The 17,695-nt window shown below is 46.6% G+C and overlaps 3 protein-coding genes across 3 annotated transcripts; all 3 read right to left on the reverse strand.

The window, feature by feature from the left end:
* Positions 1 to 1,181: 1,181 nt before the first annotated feature.
* Positions 1,182 to 4,892, reverse strand: E0L32_012373 (uncharacterized protein; the record flags this gene model as incomplete). Its single annotated transcript, XM_031135207.1, has 1 exon — positions 1,182 to 4,892. The coding sequence occupies one exon, from the start codon at positions 4,890 to 4,892 to the stop codon at positions 1,182 to 1,184; it is 3,711 nt and encodes a 1,236-aa protein (XP_030998503.1).
* Positions 4,893 to 8,989: 4,097 nt separating this feature from the next.
* On the reverse strand, positions 8,990 to 9,475 carry E0L32_012374 (uncharacterized protein; the record flags this gene model as incomplete). The annotated part of the gene is made up of 1 exon (XM_031135208.1): positions 8,990 to 9,475. One exon carries the CDS (start codon positions 9,473 to 9,475, stop codon positions 8,990 to 8,992), a length of 486 nt encoding a protein of 161 aa, XP_030998504.1.
* Positions 9,476 to 9,652: 177 nt separating this feature from the next.
* E0L32_012375 (uncharacterized protein) lies at positions 9,653 to 10,648 on the reverse strand (the record flags this gene model as incomplete). Its single annotated transcript, XM_031135209.1, has 2 exons — positions 9,653 to 10,129; positions 10,202 to 10,648. The coding sequence occupies 2 exons, from the start codon at positions 10,646 to 10,648 to the stop codon at positions 9,653 to 9,655; spliced, it is 924 nt and encodes a 307-aa protein (XP_030998505.1).
* Between the last annotated feature and the right edge of the window lie 7,047 nt (positions 10,649 to 17,695).

Below are 17,695 nucleotides of genomic sequence, written 5' to 3' on the forward strand. Positions count from 1 at the left end.
CTCGTTGAGACGGGACGAACAGGCAAAGGCAAAGCCGATAAGAAGACCATGGGGTTGGGTTGTCCTTTTTTTTTTTTTTTTTTTTTTGATAGAGTAGCGAATCAAGTTTACCAAAAATGCAAACGCAATGCTTCTCACACAGCCTTCCTACCCCCCCCAGCAACAATCTGATCGCCCATTCCCTTTCCCCCGTACGGATCCCCCACATTTTTCATCACATCTTCGCCAAGTTGGCACGCACGCACGGTAAAATGATGTGACAGAGACATGAAATGACAAACCATAGATGGTTATTGTTTTTATAGACAACCCTATCTACAAAAGGCTAGCTTAGCTAGCCAGCGGCGCGAGGTAAAAAAGACTCTTGTTCAAAAGAGTCTCACATGCATGTAACAAAAAGGGAACAAGTTTCTGACGACTGCTCTCCCCTCCCCATTTCTCTCAACAGAAACCCCCTTCGTCCAACCACACCGACGCGGGATATCCACCACGTCGAGAAACGTACATATTCGATGCCACAGCCACCAGCAACCAAGACCGGATGTCTCCGGATCCAGCTCCAAGGCAGTCCCAGAGTATCGTCAAACAGATAATAAAAAAAAAAAGGAGACGGAGAGGTCCAAGTAAAGGAAGGAAGGATGTGTGTAGGAGTGTCCGTTTCACCTCTGGTCCCTGCTCGGACCTGGTAAACCGGAAGACAACTCGAGATGTGGTAGATAGGTAATAGTGGTTGGTAGACATTATGTCATTAGAAAAAAAAAGGGGGGGTGGCTGCCGTCAAGACATGCGTCATGAAATGAACAGGCACACAAAGTAGAAGACAAAGAATAAGAGAAAAGAGAAAAAGTTGTCTGTGTCACGCAGCATAGTACAACGGCCAGGAGAAGCCTCTCCTCCCGTCTCCATTTCCTCCTCTCCACTCTTCGGCGTCGTATCGAAGGGTATCGAACCTAGCATCCACGGCCACCGCGCGAACGTTCATCGTATGGACGTTTCGATCGAATCGTTGCGCCAAAGGCCGCTTCTGTCAAAGGTAATAAAAAAAAGGAACGCCAGTAAAATCCAACCAGACCAGTTCGGAAAAGAAAATCAAAAATGTCGCTCGCTCTCAAAAAACGCCGTAACCCCTGTACCCTCCATTGTGACCAGCGCACTCGATGCGATGCACCTGACCCTGATATTTACACCCTCGGTGCGGCAGGCTGGCCCCTGCCTAAGCTCTCCAGTAGCTCCCGCGGCGGCACCCTCTGGATGCCGCTGCTCCGGTCGTACATGGACGTCGGCGCCGGCATGTACCCTTCCCTCTTCTTGCGGATCCTATCCAGCAGCAGGCCCGCGGCGACGATGAGGAGCATCAAGCCCAAGGAGATGGCCAGTCCGATGAGGACCACGCCAACCAGGGGCATGTGCTTGCCATTGTCCACCGTGAAGAAGTTCTCCTTCTGCACAAAGATGCGCGAGATCGTGCCGGCCTGGTTGCCAGAGTTAGTCGTAAGCACGTAGGGCTCAAAGGTAGTGCCGTTAAAGATGGCGGCTGATGTGCTCCCAAATTTGGGGATCTTGATCGAGCCAGTGAGCACGAGTGCCTTGTTTGCATCGACCAGGGGGCTTGATGCGTGATTCGAGGTAAGCGAGAAGATCTGGAGCCCGCGGATCTCGGTGCCCGCGTCGAGGGTGACACCAGCAGAGTTCCAGGTCTTGCCATCATACTTCATAAGGTACACCGAACCATTGGGCGCAGAGCCTGCAACCCAAAGCTGGCTGCCGTCGCTGGTGCCTGCCGTCATGACAGAGACTGGCCCGGGCAGTTTCGCCGCATCCGGGAAGCTATCCCACGTCTGGGTGTTCGGGTCGTATGTAGCAAGAAAGGTCGTCGTAGAGCTACCGTTGACAGTGACACTGCCGCCGGCAACGAGCTTGGTCTCGCTTGTCCAGAGAAGAGTGTTGACAGTGCCGTCCAAGTTCAAGCCAGGCCTGCTCCATTGACCGACCGCGGTACGGAAGACACAGACAGCGGGGCAACCTAGAGAGCCTGCAGAAGCAAAGGAGCCCCCGACGTATACATCGTCGTTGTTGGGGCGAACCGCGATCGAAGAGACAGTGCCATTCCTGCCGGATAGGGCGGGCGGTTGTGGGTTGAAGGCCCTGCTGGCTAGGTTGTACGAAATGAGGCCGTTCACTCGGGCGCCGTTGACGGTGCCGGTCACATTGCCTCCAGCATAGAGGTTATCCTTCTGAGCGGCCATAGTGACAAAGGTAGAATCGTCCGCGACACCCGAGCCGAGTCCGGTAACTGCATTGTTCTTCGTCCCGTCGATGAGAACAAGGTTGTGGATGGAAGATCCATCGGTGCCGGTTGCTGTGAAGTGACCGCCCATGATAGTGAGATTACGGTTCGAGTCCGTGTTGAAAAGGCCGGTAACGACTCCCGAAGGCTGACCGCTGGTCAAGATGTCACGCTTGGTCTTCGATGACTGAGACGGAGTCGAAGATGAGGCTTGGATCTTGACAGGGAATCGGCTGATCGACTGACCCAGGCTCGCCGCGCCATTCGCACTCAGCGAGGACGACGAGATTGAGCCAGCATAGAGAGCCTCGCCACCGGGAACTTGAAGGACCGAGGTCGACAGGACTCCACTGATCGTCTCAACGGGCAGGTCGAGGTTGCGAAGCCAGTTGCTCTGGGAGGGGACCCAAACCCCAAACCCATTAGCAGCAACAGCAGGGTTGTTGCCAAAGGCAGAAAGTTCCTTGAAGTCGCCAGTCACGGCAACTACAACCTCGGGTGTGGTGCTGGTGACATTCATAGTCAATGCCACGACAGAGTTGACTGCGCCATTGACACCGCTGCCCAGGGCACTCCAAGTGTTCTTGGCAGTATCATAGACGGCAACGTTGTTGAGATTCTTGACCTTGCCATCGTCCGTTGCGGTGAACTTGCCACCGACAAAGAGGTTCGTGCCGTTGATGAGCATGGAGGTTACAGCGCCGTTGAGACCACTGTCCAAGGCTTGCGTCGTCGAATCCTTGCTATTGACCGAGGCAATGTTCTTCACAGCCTTCGAGGTGAAATTGCCGCCAACAAAAGTGACATCTCCGGCAGTCGCCAAGGCATGGACGGCGGATTTGGAAGCAAACGTGGAGCCGAGCTTGTCGAAGGCCGACTTCTCAAAGGAGCTGATGTCTGCGGGTTCGGCCGACTTGGGATCGTACTCATACAGGCCGTTGAGACCGCCTGTCGAATTAATCTGGGTAAGGCCAATGCGCTGTGCAACAAAAGTCATAGTCGGAAGCGACTGGCCATTGAGAGGCGTCATCTGGACGGTTGGCCGGAAGCCATTCGTCGCCTCGAGGAAGCCGAAATAGATCTGATCGTACTTGTCAAAGTTGTTGGTCTGGTAGAGCTGGATCGAGGTACCAGGTTGGCCGCTCTGCGCAAAGACTGTGATGTTAACCTGTCCCCGTGTATTGCAGGTATTGTCCTGGAGACAGCCAGGGGTGTACATGTTGACCGAGTAGTTCCCGGATTGCCGGACGTCGGGGGTAAAGGTGATGGATGCGGAGTTGGAGGAGATGGGAGCTTGCAGTTGGGCAGTCAGGTACTCGGACTGGCTTTGGAAGGACGGGGAGACCGTGAAGGGGCCAGTGGCTGAAGCTGAAGAGATTGTGGCGGATCCTGAGCAGGTGGGCTCGTTGAAGTCGTTGATGGCATAGGCAAACATGTCACTCTGGACCAGTTCGATGCCGTTCAAGCCTCCGCCCTGACCATACCAGTCCGATATGTCCAGCCGGAAGGCATTCATGCCCACGTTGTTGACAAAGTGGAAGTCTTGGAACTTGAGGCTCCTGTCGTCGCTCAACGGGCACTCGCTGGTGCACGAGGCATTGCTTCCGGTCTTGGGGTCGATATAGGTAAAGTTCATGATGCCATTGATGGGGAAGGCGGTGAACCGGAATGTCTTGGTCCCTCGGCCATCCTGGTGCGTGTTGTATAACCTCAACCGGGTGGGCTCGAAGCCAAACTTGAACTCGGCCTTGAGGGAGCCCGGAGCCGTGTTCTGCAACAGCCAGGTGTTGCCCGGGCCGTCCACTCCACTGGTTTTGCAGATGATGTTTTTGGGATCGCTGAATCCAGGCAGGGTGGAAGATGATTCGGTCGTGTATGTCGCCGCTGAGAGGTTGATGACCTGCTCCGACGTGAGGTTCGAGTTCGTCGTGTTCCCCAGGCCAGTGAACTGTCCACCAAAGATGATGTTCCCGTTGGAAGCCTTGACAATCGACGTGACGGGCCCGTTAAACCCAGCAAAGGGTAGTCTGGTCCAGCCTGAAGTTCCGACCCAAGAGATGGCGTTTGTCGAGTTCGCTCCCTTAAAGTTCCCTCCGACATAGACCGTCTCCGTCTCCTGGTCGCAAAGCACTGCGTTGACCTGGCCAGACAACCCCGACAACGGTGTGACCTTGGAGCTGTTGGGGTTGAACAGCGCAATCGCAGGCGACTCCAAGTCTCCCAAGCTCGTGAAATCCCCACCCATTACCACCCCAGACAAAGTGCCGTCCTTCATGACGAAGGGACACATCGCTTTTATCGAGGCATCGGTCTTGACCACCGATGCAAACGCACCGTTGGGCATCCGAGCCAGCAGCGCCTCGCTGCCATTTGTGCTAAAAGGCTTCTCGGTCTGCTCTTCAAATTTGAAAAGAGATATACCCGAGAAGTCACCGGCAATGCCTATGCTTCCAAGTTGTGATAGGTCGAGGTTCGGCTCGGGCGCGGGTGTGAAGGTTATGGCATCGACGGAAAGGGACGTGACGGAGGAGATGGCGAGGAGATAGGAGAGGTGGTGATGCGGCCTGCTCCGGGCGCCATGGCGCCTACGGAAAGGTATCCGCATGTCGAGAGCCCGCCGTCCACGATGACCGCTGTGTCAAACTCGGGCCTCAAAACGAGAATCGAACTGTGGAATAGTATTCCGATCGCTGGCCGACTGGAGCGGACTCGAGGATCGATGTTTCAAGAAATCTATATGCTGTCCATGTCCACGCAGGGGTGAGGGAGGATGCGAATGAGGACGGACGGGACCCCAAGGTGAAAAAGATGTGGCGGGCGGTCGAGAATTTGGTGATGTCAAGCCGGGCGAGGAGGGGGGCTGCCGGATCTCAGAGATTGGTGGTACTGGGCGTTTCCGGTGAATCGCGGTGGAACGTGGCAGAGCGACGATTGTCTGAGCAGACCTGTCGGCGAGGTGAAACGAGCGTGATGGCGACGTGCGACGAAAAAAGTTGGTGATTAGAAGGCGAATTGATCTGGCGATGACAAGAGGCGAAGCGTCTTGGTCGGTCGGTCGGGTGATTGGAGAGTGAGTGAATGAATGTGTGTGTTGTGTTGACGTCGGTCGGTCTGAAGTTGGAATTTTTGGGTGTTGGGTTTCCCTGTTTGCCCTGCCTCTGCTATTTTGCGCAGGAGGTGGTGGTCATGGCCCAAAAGCAGGAAGGAGAAGGCAGAGGGAGAAAGAGGGTGTGGTGTGGTACGGGAAAGGATCGGGGCAGTACCAGAGAGAGAGAGATTGGGACGACTGGAGCTGCTGGAGGTGCGTGCTTTTGGTGCGCCAGTGCGTGTTCTGAGCGGGAGCGGGCCCTGTTGTCTCTGGTTCCTGGAGCTAGAAAGTACAAGTACACAGAGGGTACCCGCCTGTGGGTCCACCGCCCTGAGAGTCTTTCTCTTGATGGCCTGAGGAGCACTCAATCTCTTCCCAGTCCGGCGTCGTTGGGAGCTTGAGCTTGGGCCGGGGAGCACCCTGCAGGCACTCGCGAGGTACATGCACCAGGCCGTGGCGTGCAAGAGGGCGACGGGCCAGTGAGAAATGCAAGAGACTGGCCGGGAACTGGGATGGGGTTTCGTCAGTTTGATGACTTTGATTACCTGTGACGGCGTCGACTTCGCGTGCCGCCCTCTGGTTCGTCCCGGGACGCAGCTGAGGCCCACACCGACCACGAAAGCCCCCTTGCGCTAAACTCGTCGAGTGGCCGCACTACGACCCTAATCCGAGGCCCACTAACCTCACTGGGGATAGGTGGCTGCTTCACTATTACGAGGTGCGTCCAGAGTGCAACATTGGAATTGGCAATTCGAGATCGAAAGACTGGGAGACTGGATGCTTCCGCGATCAAGATGCCTAGGTACATTACACAGTCACCAACTGTCAATCAACATCAAGCTCGTGTGCCCTCATGCTATCGATTTGATATTTCTGAGCCGCCATGCGTCACCATGTCATCTCTCGACATGCGACACGGCTCGAGATTGCTTGCGACCAAAGGGTCCTTTTTTTCGAGGTTGTGAATGGCTGGGCGGTCTGGTCTGCGGTGCTACCCACTACCTTACTCTAATTGAAAGAACCCGTGTTTGTATATTTCCATGCATATCACAGCGCTTCCGACAGGCATCAACATGTTCAACGACAATGGTTTGAAATGAGCACTCGCTCGGCTAGGCTTCCTATCTACCTACCTACTTGTAGTTGTGGTTCATGCTGGACACAAACAAACATCGTTTCGTTCCGGATTCCACAGCGCCGTGGGCCGCCCTCTCTCGTCGAGAATGCGGGGACAGTCCAGGCCGGGATCTACGCTTGCCGGCAAACAAGAGCACCGACTCACCCAGACTTTCTTGTCGTCGGCAGCACCTGCGAACCTTGGGGATTCCCTGGTTCTGGTGTGCTCGCGTCTGCCCTTGTCGGAGCGCGCTGCTCATTGAAACCGTGACTCCGAAAGGCCCTGCTCGGATCTGAGGCCGAGTGCTGATTGGGTCAAGCCGAGGGCTTTGAGTCGGACAATACGTGCACAGTACGGCAAGGCACAGGTGTTCGTGGCACGCCTACGAAACAACCTTGAAAGTTACTGAGCAAATACGAAGAATTAAGTGGCACTTGCTTGGTGAGTCTGACCAAGTGGGCAGTTCAGCAAGGTACCAAATAGAAAAGAATCTACTACAGTATTCGAACACACATGGATAGGTATTTGGCAAAAGGAAGACACGACCGTATGATTCCATCATATCGTGACTGCAGGTCCCTTTCCTTGGCGAGCAGAGATGAGGAGAGAAAAAGAGGAAAAAAGAAAATTGTTCCTGCAGGTTGCAGCATGTGGCCTTCAGGGGTTCGCAAGGGGGGAGGGAGGTTGTGTCGTGCGCCCCAAAAACGGGGTTTCCTCTGTAACTGGTGACTTGTCGCAGGTGCTTAGCAGGGGGGGTCGCTCTTTTTTTGTGCACCACCAATCTTTTGTGAGATAAGGTAATCCCGAGATCGAAGAGCTTGAGAACCATATCGCCATCTGCGATATAAACAACATACCAGCCGGTCCGAGACGAAATCATCATAATCGTGATGTTTGTTTTGTCTTCCCACTTGCAAATTTGCATCCTGCATGCCAGCGACGTTCACCCGGTGATATCGCCTCCATTCCAGCATCAACAGAGAGCTTGACCAGATATGGTTCGAGCTGTCAAAGCCTCCATTCCTCGCAAATCGCCCGCGAGCAAGGTGGCCGGTCCTCTCTTTCCTTTCAACGGAGGAGTAAATGGCAGCGGCTGGGACCGAGCATCCAGATAACTAGGTAGTAGGTACTTGTGGTAGGTAGGTATCATATGGTTGCTTTTTCCCTCTTTTCCTGCCAACGGAGACCATGTTTCAAGCTTGCCCCAAGCTTCCCGCAAGGGGGTTCTCGTGGCGTCGCCTTGGCCTGTCTGCCGCTGCTACTTCAACAAAGTCTCTCCGTCGATCCGGCACGACTTCCACAAGCAAGGTCCCAGGATTTTGGGCTGTGTGGTCTGGTTTTAGGCCGGCCAGGCGTGGAGGTTGTGCTTTTTTTATCATTCGTTCTCCGTACGGAGTACGGGAGTACGGGAATACGGGAAATACGGCATGTATCTTGTGGCTGGGAGTTTGTATTTGTTGACCACGCCTCAGCAGCATCCACAAACATGAACAAAGATCGCATAAATCTCATCGTGATGCGTGATCGCTCCCGTGATGAGCAAAACAGCGTGTCAAAATTGCTGCTCTTCTTTCCCCGGTATGCGAGCACTGATCGCTTCGCATCGGGGATTGAAACGCCGGGTTCTAGAAGATCAATCGAGAAAAGGCGAGCAGATATGCACGCCACTTCATGCGAACCGTCTCTCTCCCCGGTACGGGCGAGGAAACACTCTCCGCCAACCATGGTTCCCTGAGCTACCTCCCCCAGCCAAGTGGGTGTCTGAATAGTTGACGGAAGTCCATCAGGAGCTACCTCGATCTTAACAATCAACATCCTTATCACATCCTTGCCCTAGGACTCGGAAGGGCTATCCCACTACCTACATCCAATGGGCTTGATGGATAGTCAAGTACTTCTGTTAGCAGTCCGTCAACTAATCTGCCCATCACTTGCCCAGCCCTCCCCTCGTCGGCACCCGCCATTCTCCTGCAAAGCGCTTGTCATGTAGTGCCACCTGAGATCACTGGGATGAAGGGCGAGCCCTTCTAAGTGCATCGTGTAACCTCCTTTCGGGGCCTGATGAACGTGCTCACGTTGTATGGACTTGCTGAATAGTAGAGAAGAAGCACGCCAAAGCCTATACCGATGTATAAATAGACTTTCTTTTCAGATGTTCCCAAGCTCGAGACTCAAGTAGTGAGGTGTGTAGGTCCTTGAAACGGAACAAACTAAAATCTGACAGTCGTAGGCTTCACCAATATGAATCGCCAGACCAGAGAAGATCAACCGTGATGCAGACGCTCTAGCTAATTTCACACATACTCTCCATTCAACCGCCTTCCATAGCATCAAGGCATATCACTTCTTAAGCTCCCCGTACCCATTGAACCAAAAAGGACCATCAACCCACCCCCCGCGAAACCCAGTACTCTCAAATCATATCAGAACTGTCTTTTCCGAACGTCCATCCACAATGTCGACCCCGGACATCCAGACCCTAAGCTACTACGGCTCCCTAGCCCTCATCGCCGTCCCGGGCTTCTACGGCGCCCGCGCCCTCCTCCAGCCCGAGGCCGCCCTGCGCCACTTCGGCTTCCCGCTCCCCCGGGCCGCCGACCCGGACACGGCCTCCGCCCGCGCCGTAGCGCTCGGCATGACGCGCATCTACGGCAGCCGCAACGCCGCCATCGCGGCCGTCCTGTCGACCGTCTGGTGGGCGGGAGACAGGCGGCTGCTGGGCCTGTGCGCGCTGCCGGCGCTGGGCATGGTCGCCACCGACGGGCTCGTGAGCCGGGCGCTCATCGGCGGCGGGGAGTGGGCGCACTGGGGGTTCGCGCCGGTTGCGCTCGGGCTCGCGGCCGGGCTGCTGGGGTGGATTTGAGGGGAGAAGGGGGAGACGGATGATGGTGTGTATGTGTGTATGTGATGGGGGGTGGAGGAGTGTTGAGTGGGTTGGAGGAAGAGGTGGTGAGGCATGCCTCTCAGTGATGATACATAACATAGTTACGTCCTTGCTCTAAACACCTCTCCTGGAAGAGTAGGGGATGATCACCGCCAAAGAAACTCATCGCTTTGCGCCTGTTTGTGTATGTATGTATGTCTGGGTATCAAAACGTCCACATCCTTCTCAAGAGCAATCCCTTCCACTCAACCCTCTCACCATCTCTCCCCTCATCCATCAAAACTTCCTCCCCTCCCCCTCGGCAATCTTCCTCTTGTACTCCCTCGGGCTCTCGAACACGCCCTTGCCGCCCCACATCCCCCTCCGCCTCGCCTTGGCCTTCGCCTCGGCGGCCCGGTACTGGTCCTCGAGGCCGCCGAACTCGGCGCCCGACTTGGCCTCGTACGTGGTCGCCAGCCCGCGCCGCAGCATCTCGAGCCCGACGTCGCGCCGGAAGAGCAGCCAGCGCCGCACCCAGACCGTCGCCACGACGCGGTCGTACTGGTCCCGCTTGTAGATGCGGGCGCGCACGGGCCGGTGCAGTAGGTACGAGGAGAGGAAGGCCAGGGCCTCGGCCGCGAAGGGCTGCGCCGGCCGCCCAAAGTGCGCGCCCTCGGGCGCGTCGATGCCGGCTATCCGGACGGGGATCTGGTGGGGAGGTAAGGGAACATCATTGTCAGCAAAAATAAATAACGAAAAGAAGGGCTCGGTGAGCTACTAGACATCACTAGGGAATGGCTTCAGGGACAAACAGGAAGAGAGAGAGAGAGAGAAAGAGAGACTCACCGTCCGCCCCTTGAGCTCCTTCCTCTCCTTGGGCACGCTCCTCGCCCACCCCCAGCCCGCCCAGCGCCCGCCGGGCGTGTGGAACATGTGGAAGTTGTCGCCGTCGCCGACGCTCGTGACCCGCCCGAACAGGCTGCGCCGGCGGAAGAAGTCCGGCCGGATGTGGTCCGTCCCCGGGATGCGCCGCAGGTAGGACCGGTAGAACTGCAGGCTGCCCAGCACCGTGGCCGTGAGCAGCAGCGTCGGCACCCAGTTGCGCGGCTCCTTGAAGTGCTGCCAGTCGGTCGCGTTGAGCGAGTCGTTCCACGACCGGGGCTTCTTGCCTGGTGACGGCGGCGGCGGCGGCGGCGGCGGTGGCGAGTCGACGCTGGAGGTGCTGGTGGCGGTAGCTGGGGGTGACTGCTCCCCGGACGGGGAGGAGCCCGGGGATTTACCAGGCCATGGCATTCTTCAGATGGCCCCGAGCGGCGCACAATTGGGATGCTCAATGCCTGGTTCGATGGGAGAGGCGTGTTGGGCGGGACGAAAGGTCGTGTCTGTGAAACTAGAGGGACTGCCCGTAACGCGGACTTTTACGTAGCTAAAAGAGAGGGCGGTCTAGAAGGGCAGAAAAACGCCACTATTTTCCTACCGGAAATCACGTCCTAGGCCTAAAAAAAACAACCCACACCCCTACTACCACTATATCTATTAAGCAAAAAGGTACGTACTATGGCTGTAATTTTGATTCTATAGAGCCTGGAATACTGTTATTTGAAAGTGTGTTAAATTCTCTACTAGATGATGGTATTATATAATGATTTAGAAGTGCTTTTTACTATATAGAGATTAATCTAAGGTTAGATCTAAGATATAACTATTAATATTCTAATATATAGATAGTATTCTTTAACCTATAGGTATAGTAATAGATCTTTTTATAGATAAAGCTATTAATATAGCTATATATAATATAGAAATAATAATAGATCTAGATCTATCTATAGCTAGTAATAAGACTAGTCTTACTATAGGTAGCCCTCTAGCTAATATTTCTATATTATTAGAGGCTAGTAACATTATAGATAACCCTCTAGCTGATATTCCTATATTGCTAGAGGCTAGTAATACTATAGATAACACTCTAGATATTATTTCTATACCTATAAATAATACTAATCCTATAGATAATCCTCTAATTAGTACTTCTATATTAGTAGAGGGTAATTATATACCTCTACTATTTTATAAAGTTTATTAAGTTTATTATACTTATAGACTAGTATCTAATCTTATAATAAGCTAAACTATAAACTTTAATAATACTATAGACTATAGTCTAGCTAATAGACATCCTTAAGATATATATATTATAATTAGTTATAAGTTTATATAGAATATCCTTAAATACTATAGTCTAGAGGCTAGTAGTCTTTCTAACTTTAACAACCTCTATATATTATTAAGGTATAGATCTATCTATAAAAGCCTGGTATCTACTATAAAGCTATATATCTAAAAGCTCTATTAGAATATTTCTAATATAATCTATATCTAGTAGATTAGATATATAATAATCCTTATACTACCTATAGCTCTAGAGCTTAAAATCTCTTATATAAAAATACTTATAACTAGTAATATACCTCTATAGGAGGTAATATACCAGCTAGATAGTATATTTAAACTATAAATTAAGAAGTTACTAGATATAGATAATACTTCTATATCTTCTACTACCTCCTAAACTTTTATAGAGCTAGAGCAGCTAATTAGAGCAACCTACTTTATCTACCCTTCTCTTATATATATAATTATAAAGCACTATAGACTAGATAAGGATAATAGGGTTTCTAGCTTATTAGAGAATCTAATAGCTATATATTTTTATAATAATAATAATAAAGATAGCTATTTATAGATACTATATTAATATATAATAAATATAGTTTATATATATAAAGTTATTTAACTTAGATAAGATGACCTAGTACTGCCTATATCTTCTTATTATAGAAGACATCATCCTATAACTATTTAATAGGAGGGCCTAGTAATTATTAGTAGGAATAAACTTATATAATACCTCTAGCTATAGAGGTTAATATAAGACCTATAGAAGAATAAATAGGCTCTATAGGTAGTAATATCAAACTACTTATTACAGCCTATCTAGAAGACCCTAATATAACTCTTATCCTTACTACTATAAAAATCTAGCTTTATACTAATTAATATATATTCTAGAGAAGAACCTACTAATATAAATCCTACTCTAGCCCTTCTTAACCTCTTAGCTATTAATCAGTATGACCTCTTATATATACTATAAGAAGGAGAAGATAGCTATAGAACTATATTATTAGACTATCTTATAGCTTGATTCTAATATCTCTATAAAGATAGGGATCTAGAAAAGAATATTATAAAGCTAATAGCTATTATTTTATCTAATAGTAGACTGATATATATTATCTACCTAATCTATAAAGCCTATATACTTACTATCTATAGGTTAGAGATAAAGTTATATACTATTATTTAATAGATACCTATATATATAACTATAGCTTATATATTAAAGCTAGATTACTCTAGCTCTACTTTAACTTTATAGATAAACTATATATCTACTATAACAATAATATAAGTATATTTAAAGGCTGTATATATAATAATAACTACTTAAAGAGAGCCTATATAAACTGCTACTTTAATAGAAATAGAACTAAGTATGACTACTATATAAAGAATCATATATAAACTAAGATAGAGGATGAACCTATTATTATAGTAGATTTAGAATCACCTACCTAGCCTAAGTTCTTTATAGCTAAGCATAAGACATAGAATAAGAGATCTATATAAGCTACTCCTGCCTCTATAGCCAGTAAGGCTACAACTATACTATATAAGTCTTCTATAAAGACACCTATAAAGGCCTAGTCTTCTATAAAAGCTAATAAGATAAAGAAGCTTGCTAAGGCTCTTATAAGTAAGAAGGATAATAATATAGCTAAAAGTAATAATAGTAAGATCTTAGGAAAGACTATATCCTATAAGAAGGATGATAACCAGGACCTAGATTACTATAGGCACTATAAGAGACTTTATACTAGTAATATCTTAGATAATAATATATCCTACTAAAAGCCCTATTATACCTATAGGCTAAATATAGATCTGTCTAGCCTCTTTACCAGCCTGTAAAGGATGACTGGTCTATAGAGCTTTAATAGTATATAGAACTTCTTAGATATATAGAACTTCTCTAATATATAAAACTTCCTTAGTATATAGAACTTCTCTAATACCTATAGCTTTAAAGATATATATAGCTTTAATAGCTAGTAAGATCTTAGAATCTAATAAATAGCTAGACTATAAGTATTCTAAGGACTATAGAGCTATAGTAGTATAAGAATAGGCTAGATAATAGGTTATAACTATATATAGTTATCTAATAACTATAATATAGATAAGATAATGCTAGTCTAGCTCTATCTATAGATCTAGAAGATATTATCTTTAGAGCTATAGAATTAGGCAGACATAACCTATAGCCTCCTCTCTATACTTAAGAAGTGGATTTAATAGCTATAAGGCGGCCCTTTATATAGTATATAGATATAGAAAGAGGTAGAGGATGATTAGTATTAAGGATAAAGATACCTCTATAGATAGATAGGATTACTTTTTATAACAGACTTTAGAGGTCCCTATAGATAAATAGAATTACTCTCTATATTATAATAGACTTTAGATATTCTATAGTGCTTTCTACTGCCTTTATTAATATAATAAGTTTAGAGGTTATATTAGATATTAAATTAAAAGGATTTTATTACTCTATAAGAGTACTTCTAGGTATACTATATTAAAAAGCTTCTCTATCTTTAGTATAGAAGGTAGTATAAAAAGACAATATATATCAGTAACTCTTAATATTACTATATAGAACTGGCTATAGGAGAATACCTAGTAGTATAAGTCTATTCTAATAGTCTTAAAGAACTAGCCCTATATCTTATTTATAGTTATAATAAAGTAGAGACATACTAGAAACTACTGTTTAGTAATCTTTATACTAAAGTCATAAGAAGATATATTTAGCTTAATCTATAGAATTATAACGATCCTTAATCCTAAGAGGTATGATTACTTCATAAGACCAGAGGCATACAGGTTTATGTAAGCAGTAGATAATAGGCGCTACTAAGCATTAATAGTTGATTATAGCTAAGATAGCTTCACTTAAAGGTACTTTATTAAATAAGATACTTTAAATACTAGAGAGCTATCTAGGGTAGGTATCTAAGGGTAGACATACATCTATATATATAGACAATAGATTACTTTAGATCATTATAATCTATAGTGACTAGATCACTTACAATCACTCATCCTATAGTAATTATATGATCTATACACTTCTGCCTATCTTATCATACTAACCACTCTTAGGGGCAGTGCCTTATAGTAACAGCAGTTGATTCTATAACATAATATCCCCCTCCTAGATTAATATCCTAATAACCTAAGGCTGTTCTTAAGACCTATCTACCTAGAACTATAACTTCTACTATAGGTGTTAAACTCTCCTCTTAATTCTTTTAACATCCTTCTAACAACATATCCTTAGATTGCATCAAGAAACAGAAACTTTCTGATTCTTCTAAGAAATATAAGGCCCTTACTTATTGTGACAATCCCTAATCCTAAGAGGTAAGACTACTTCATAGGACTAGAGGCGTATGGGTTTATGTAAGCAGTAGGTGATGGGCACTGCTAAGCACTGGTGGTTGATTGTAGCTAAGATAGCTTTACTTAAAGGTAACTTATTAAATGAGATACTTTGAATACTGGAGAGCTATCTAGGTAGGTATCTAAGGGTAGTCTTACGTCTATATATATAGGCAATAGATCGCGATGGCTCATGGTGATCTATTGCGATCCCTCATAGGGGATCACCATGATCTATAGTGATGGATTACTAGAGTCCTAAGCGGTCTGGTGGTCTATGCATTTTCTGCCTATCTTATCTTCTCTAACTGCCTTAGGAGGTGCCCCTGCAGTAACTACGGTTGGTTTTATGACATGATGTCCCCCTCCTAGGTTAACGTCCTGATGACCTAAGGCCGTTCTTAAGACCTATTTGTCTGGAACTGAAACTTCTTCTATAGGTACCCAACTCTCCCTTCAATTCTTCCTATGCCCTTCTGACAATATATCCTTAGGTTGCGTCAAGAAATAGAAATCTATAAAGACTTCTAAACAGATTGCACTTAGTGCGTATATCAACACTTATAGGGTAGAGGCAATACTATATTCCTATTGCTTTAAAAACAACCTAATGTGCCATATGGTAGAGGGCAAGTCATATTACAGTAACTATGTCTGACGAGGTCGTTCTTATGATGGTACCAGTATGGCTTCTTCTTATGGGTTCTTTCTCTAATCCTCACGCTTTACTTCTTTCCTGACCTCTCTTCCCAGTGTCCTACGTGCTGGCCAAGTAGTAGAAGGTTTCTAAGGAGAAGTTAGATGCTGAGGAGGAAATGTTTATGCTGCAGACCTAGCTGCAGATAATACTAAACCGTTTGTTATGTTTGCACAGGCAAGAGCAATTTCTGAAAGATCGTGGGGCGGACTTATTCCACTATGGTATGTAGTCTTTAGAGGAACTGGAGAAGGAGGATGAATGTGTTACTGTGGATGCTCGGGCTCTGGGGGTTGCTGATCCTTCTTCTTCTATTGACTGGAGCGCTTTCAGTCTAGATAGTAGGTAACTATTAGGTGGTCTTGACTTTACTAGTAGAACTGCTGAAGCTTCCGCTAGCAATACATTAAGTGTTCCTTAGGTTCCTAGGTGTTTTCTATAGCATTATAGCCCTTCTACTTTACCAGATATTTCCTGTCTGATACCCTCTGCTTAAGTATCTACTTGACTTTATATTCCTCTTCTTCTGCTTTCACTTCTACTAGTTCCTTTAGCCACACTCCTAGAGGGGCTGGTTCCAGTAGGAAAACATGAAAAATTAGGTGAATTCATATTGTCTTTAGTAATAACAGCCTGTAGTTAGATGTTAAAATTCTCTATTCGATTTTAAAGGGTCCTAGTTTCTTATGGTCTAATTTATCGCTAGATCACTTTATAGTAATGTTTTTCTATAGTAGGTAGACTATATCTCCCTCTAAGAAGGATGGTTCCTTTATCCTTTTTCTATTGTAGTAATAGTAGATTCATTCTTAGATGAATTTAAGTTCCGCTTTTAAGGATGCATATAGTTTCTTAAGGTGTTCTATCTTAAGAATTACAGATTCTATGTTGATCTTATCTTATAATTGTCGGTATGCTTCTAGGTTTCAGCTATAGTTGGTGAAAAACAGTAAGACTTTAGTTGTCTTAGTTAGTACGCTATTATATATAAACTATGCGAGTGGTAGCAATTCTATCTAGTTGTCTTAGTTATAGTTGATATAGTTGCGCAGATATACTTCTAATACCTAATTTAAACATTCTGTCTGTCCATTAGTTTATAGATGGTAGGCCGTAGACAGTTTTTTATTGGCTCTAAGTTGTCCTATTAAGGATATATAGAATTTTAACGCATATATCAGTCCTCAATCTATAACGATCTTATATAGCATCCTATAGTTAGCTACTACTATTCATAGGAATATAAACATAAGTTATTCTGCTATATATGACTTATTAAACAGAAGGAAATATGCATACTTAGTAAGTCGCTCCGGTATTACTAGAATGCTGTCGTATTCTGTTCTAGTGGTTAGGTCTTTAGACTTTAGTAGTTTGACAATAAAGTCCATAGCCACTAAATACTAGGGTTGTTCTGGTATAGGGATAGGCTGTAGTTCCCCGTAAGGTGGATGTCTTAATGCCTTATTGCTGTTGTATTTATAGCATGATTTCCGCATCTTCCTGACTATCCTGTCAAGTCTAGGGAAGTCATACATTTCTCAGACTCTTGCCTTAGTCTATATGATTCCTTCATACCTATAAGCTTTAGCCTTATATATTTCTTATATATATTTCTCCCTTAAGGCTAGGGGTAGGTACAATCATCTATTATATCTAACCAGTAATCTCTTAGGTGGTTTTTCCTTGATATAGAGATTATTGTCGTACTGCTAGTAGATTTCTTGTTCTCTTGCTGTGTCTAGCGGTATGATGAGTTTAATAAGTGCGATCTATTGAGGAATGCCTCCCATACTCCTATCAGTTCACATCTACAGGATGGCTTGTATTTCTGTAGGTATTTCTTGTTTATGGTCTAGCCTTTAGCTAAGTGTGTCCGCTCTACTATTTTTAGGTTCTTTACAGTATACGATTTTAAAGTTGAATTCTAAAAGAAATTTAGCCTATTGTGTGACGATCCTTGATCCCAAGAGGTAAGACTACTTCGTAGGACCGGAGGCGTGTGGGTTTATGTAAGCAGTAAGTGATGGGCGCTGCTGAGCAATGGTGGGTGACTTGATCGTAGCTAAGATAGC

Source organism: Thyridium curvatum (assembly GCF_004353045.1).
Source record: "Thyridium curvatum strain D216 chromosome Unknown NODE_164_length_17926_cov_72.196472, whole genome shotgun sequence".
Lineage (NCBI taxonomy): Eukaryota > Fungi > Ascomycota > Sordariomycetes > Thyridiales > Thyridiaceae > Thyridium > Thyridium curvatum.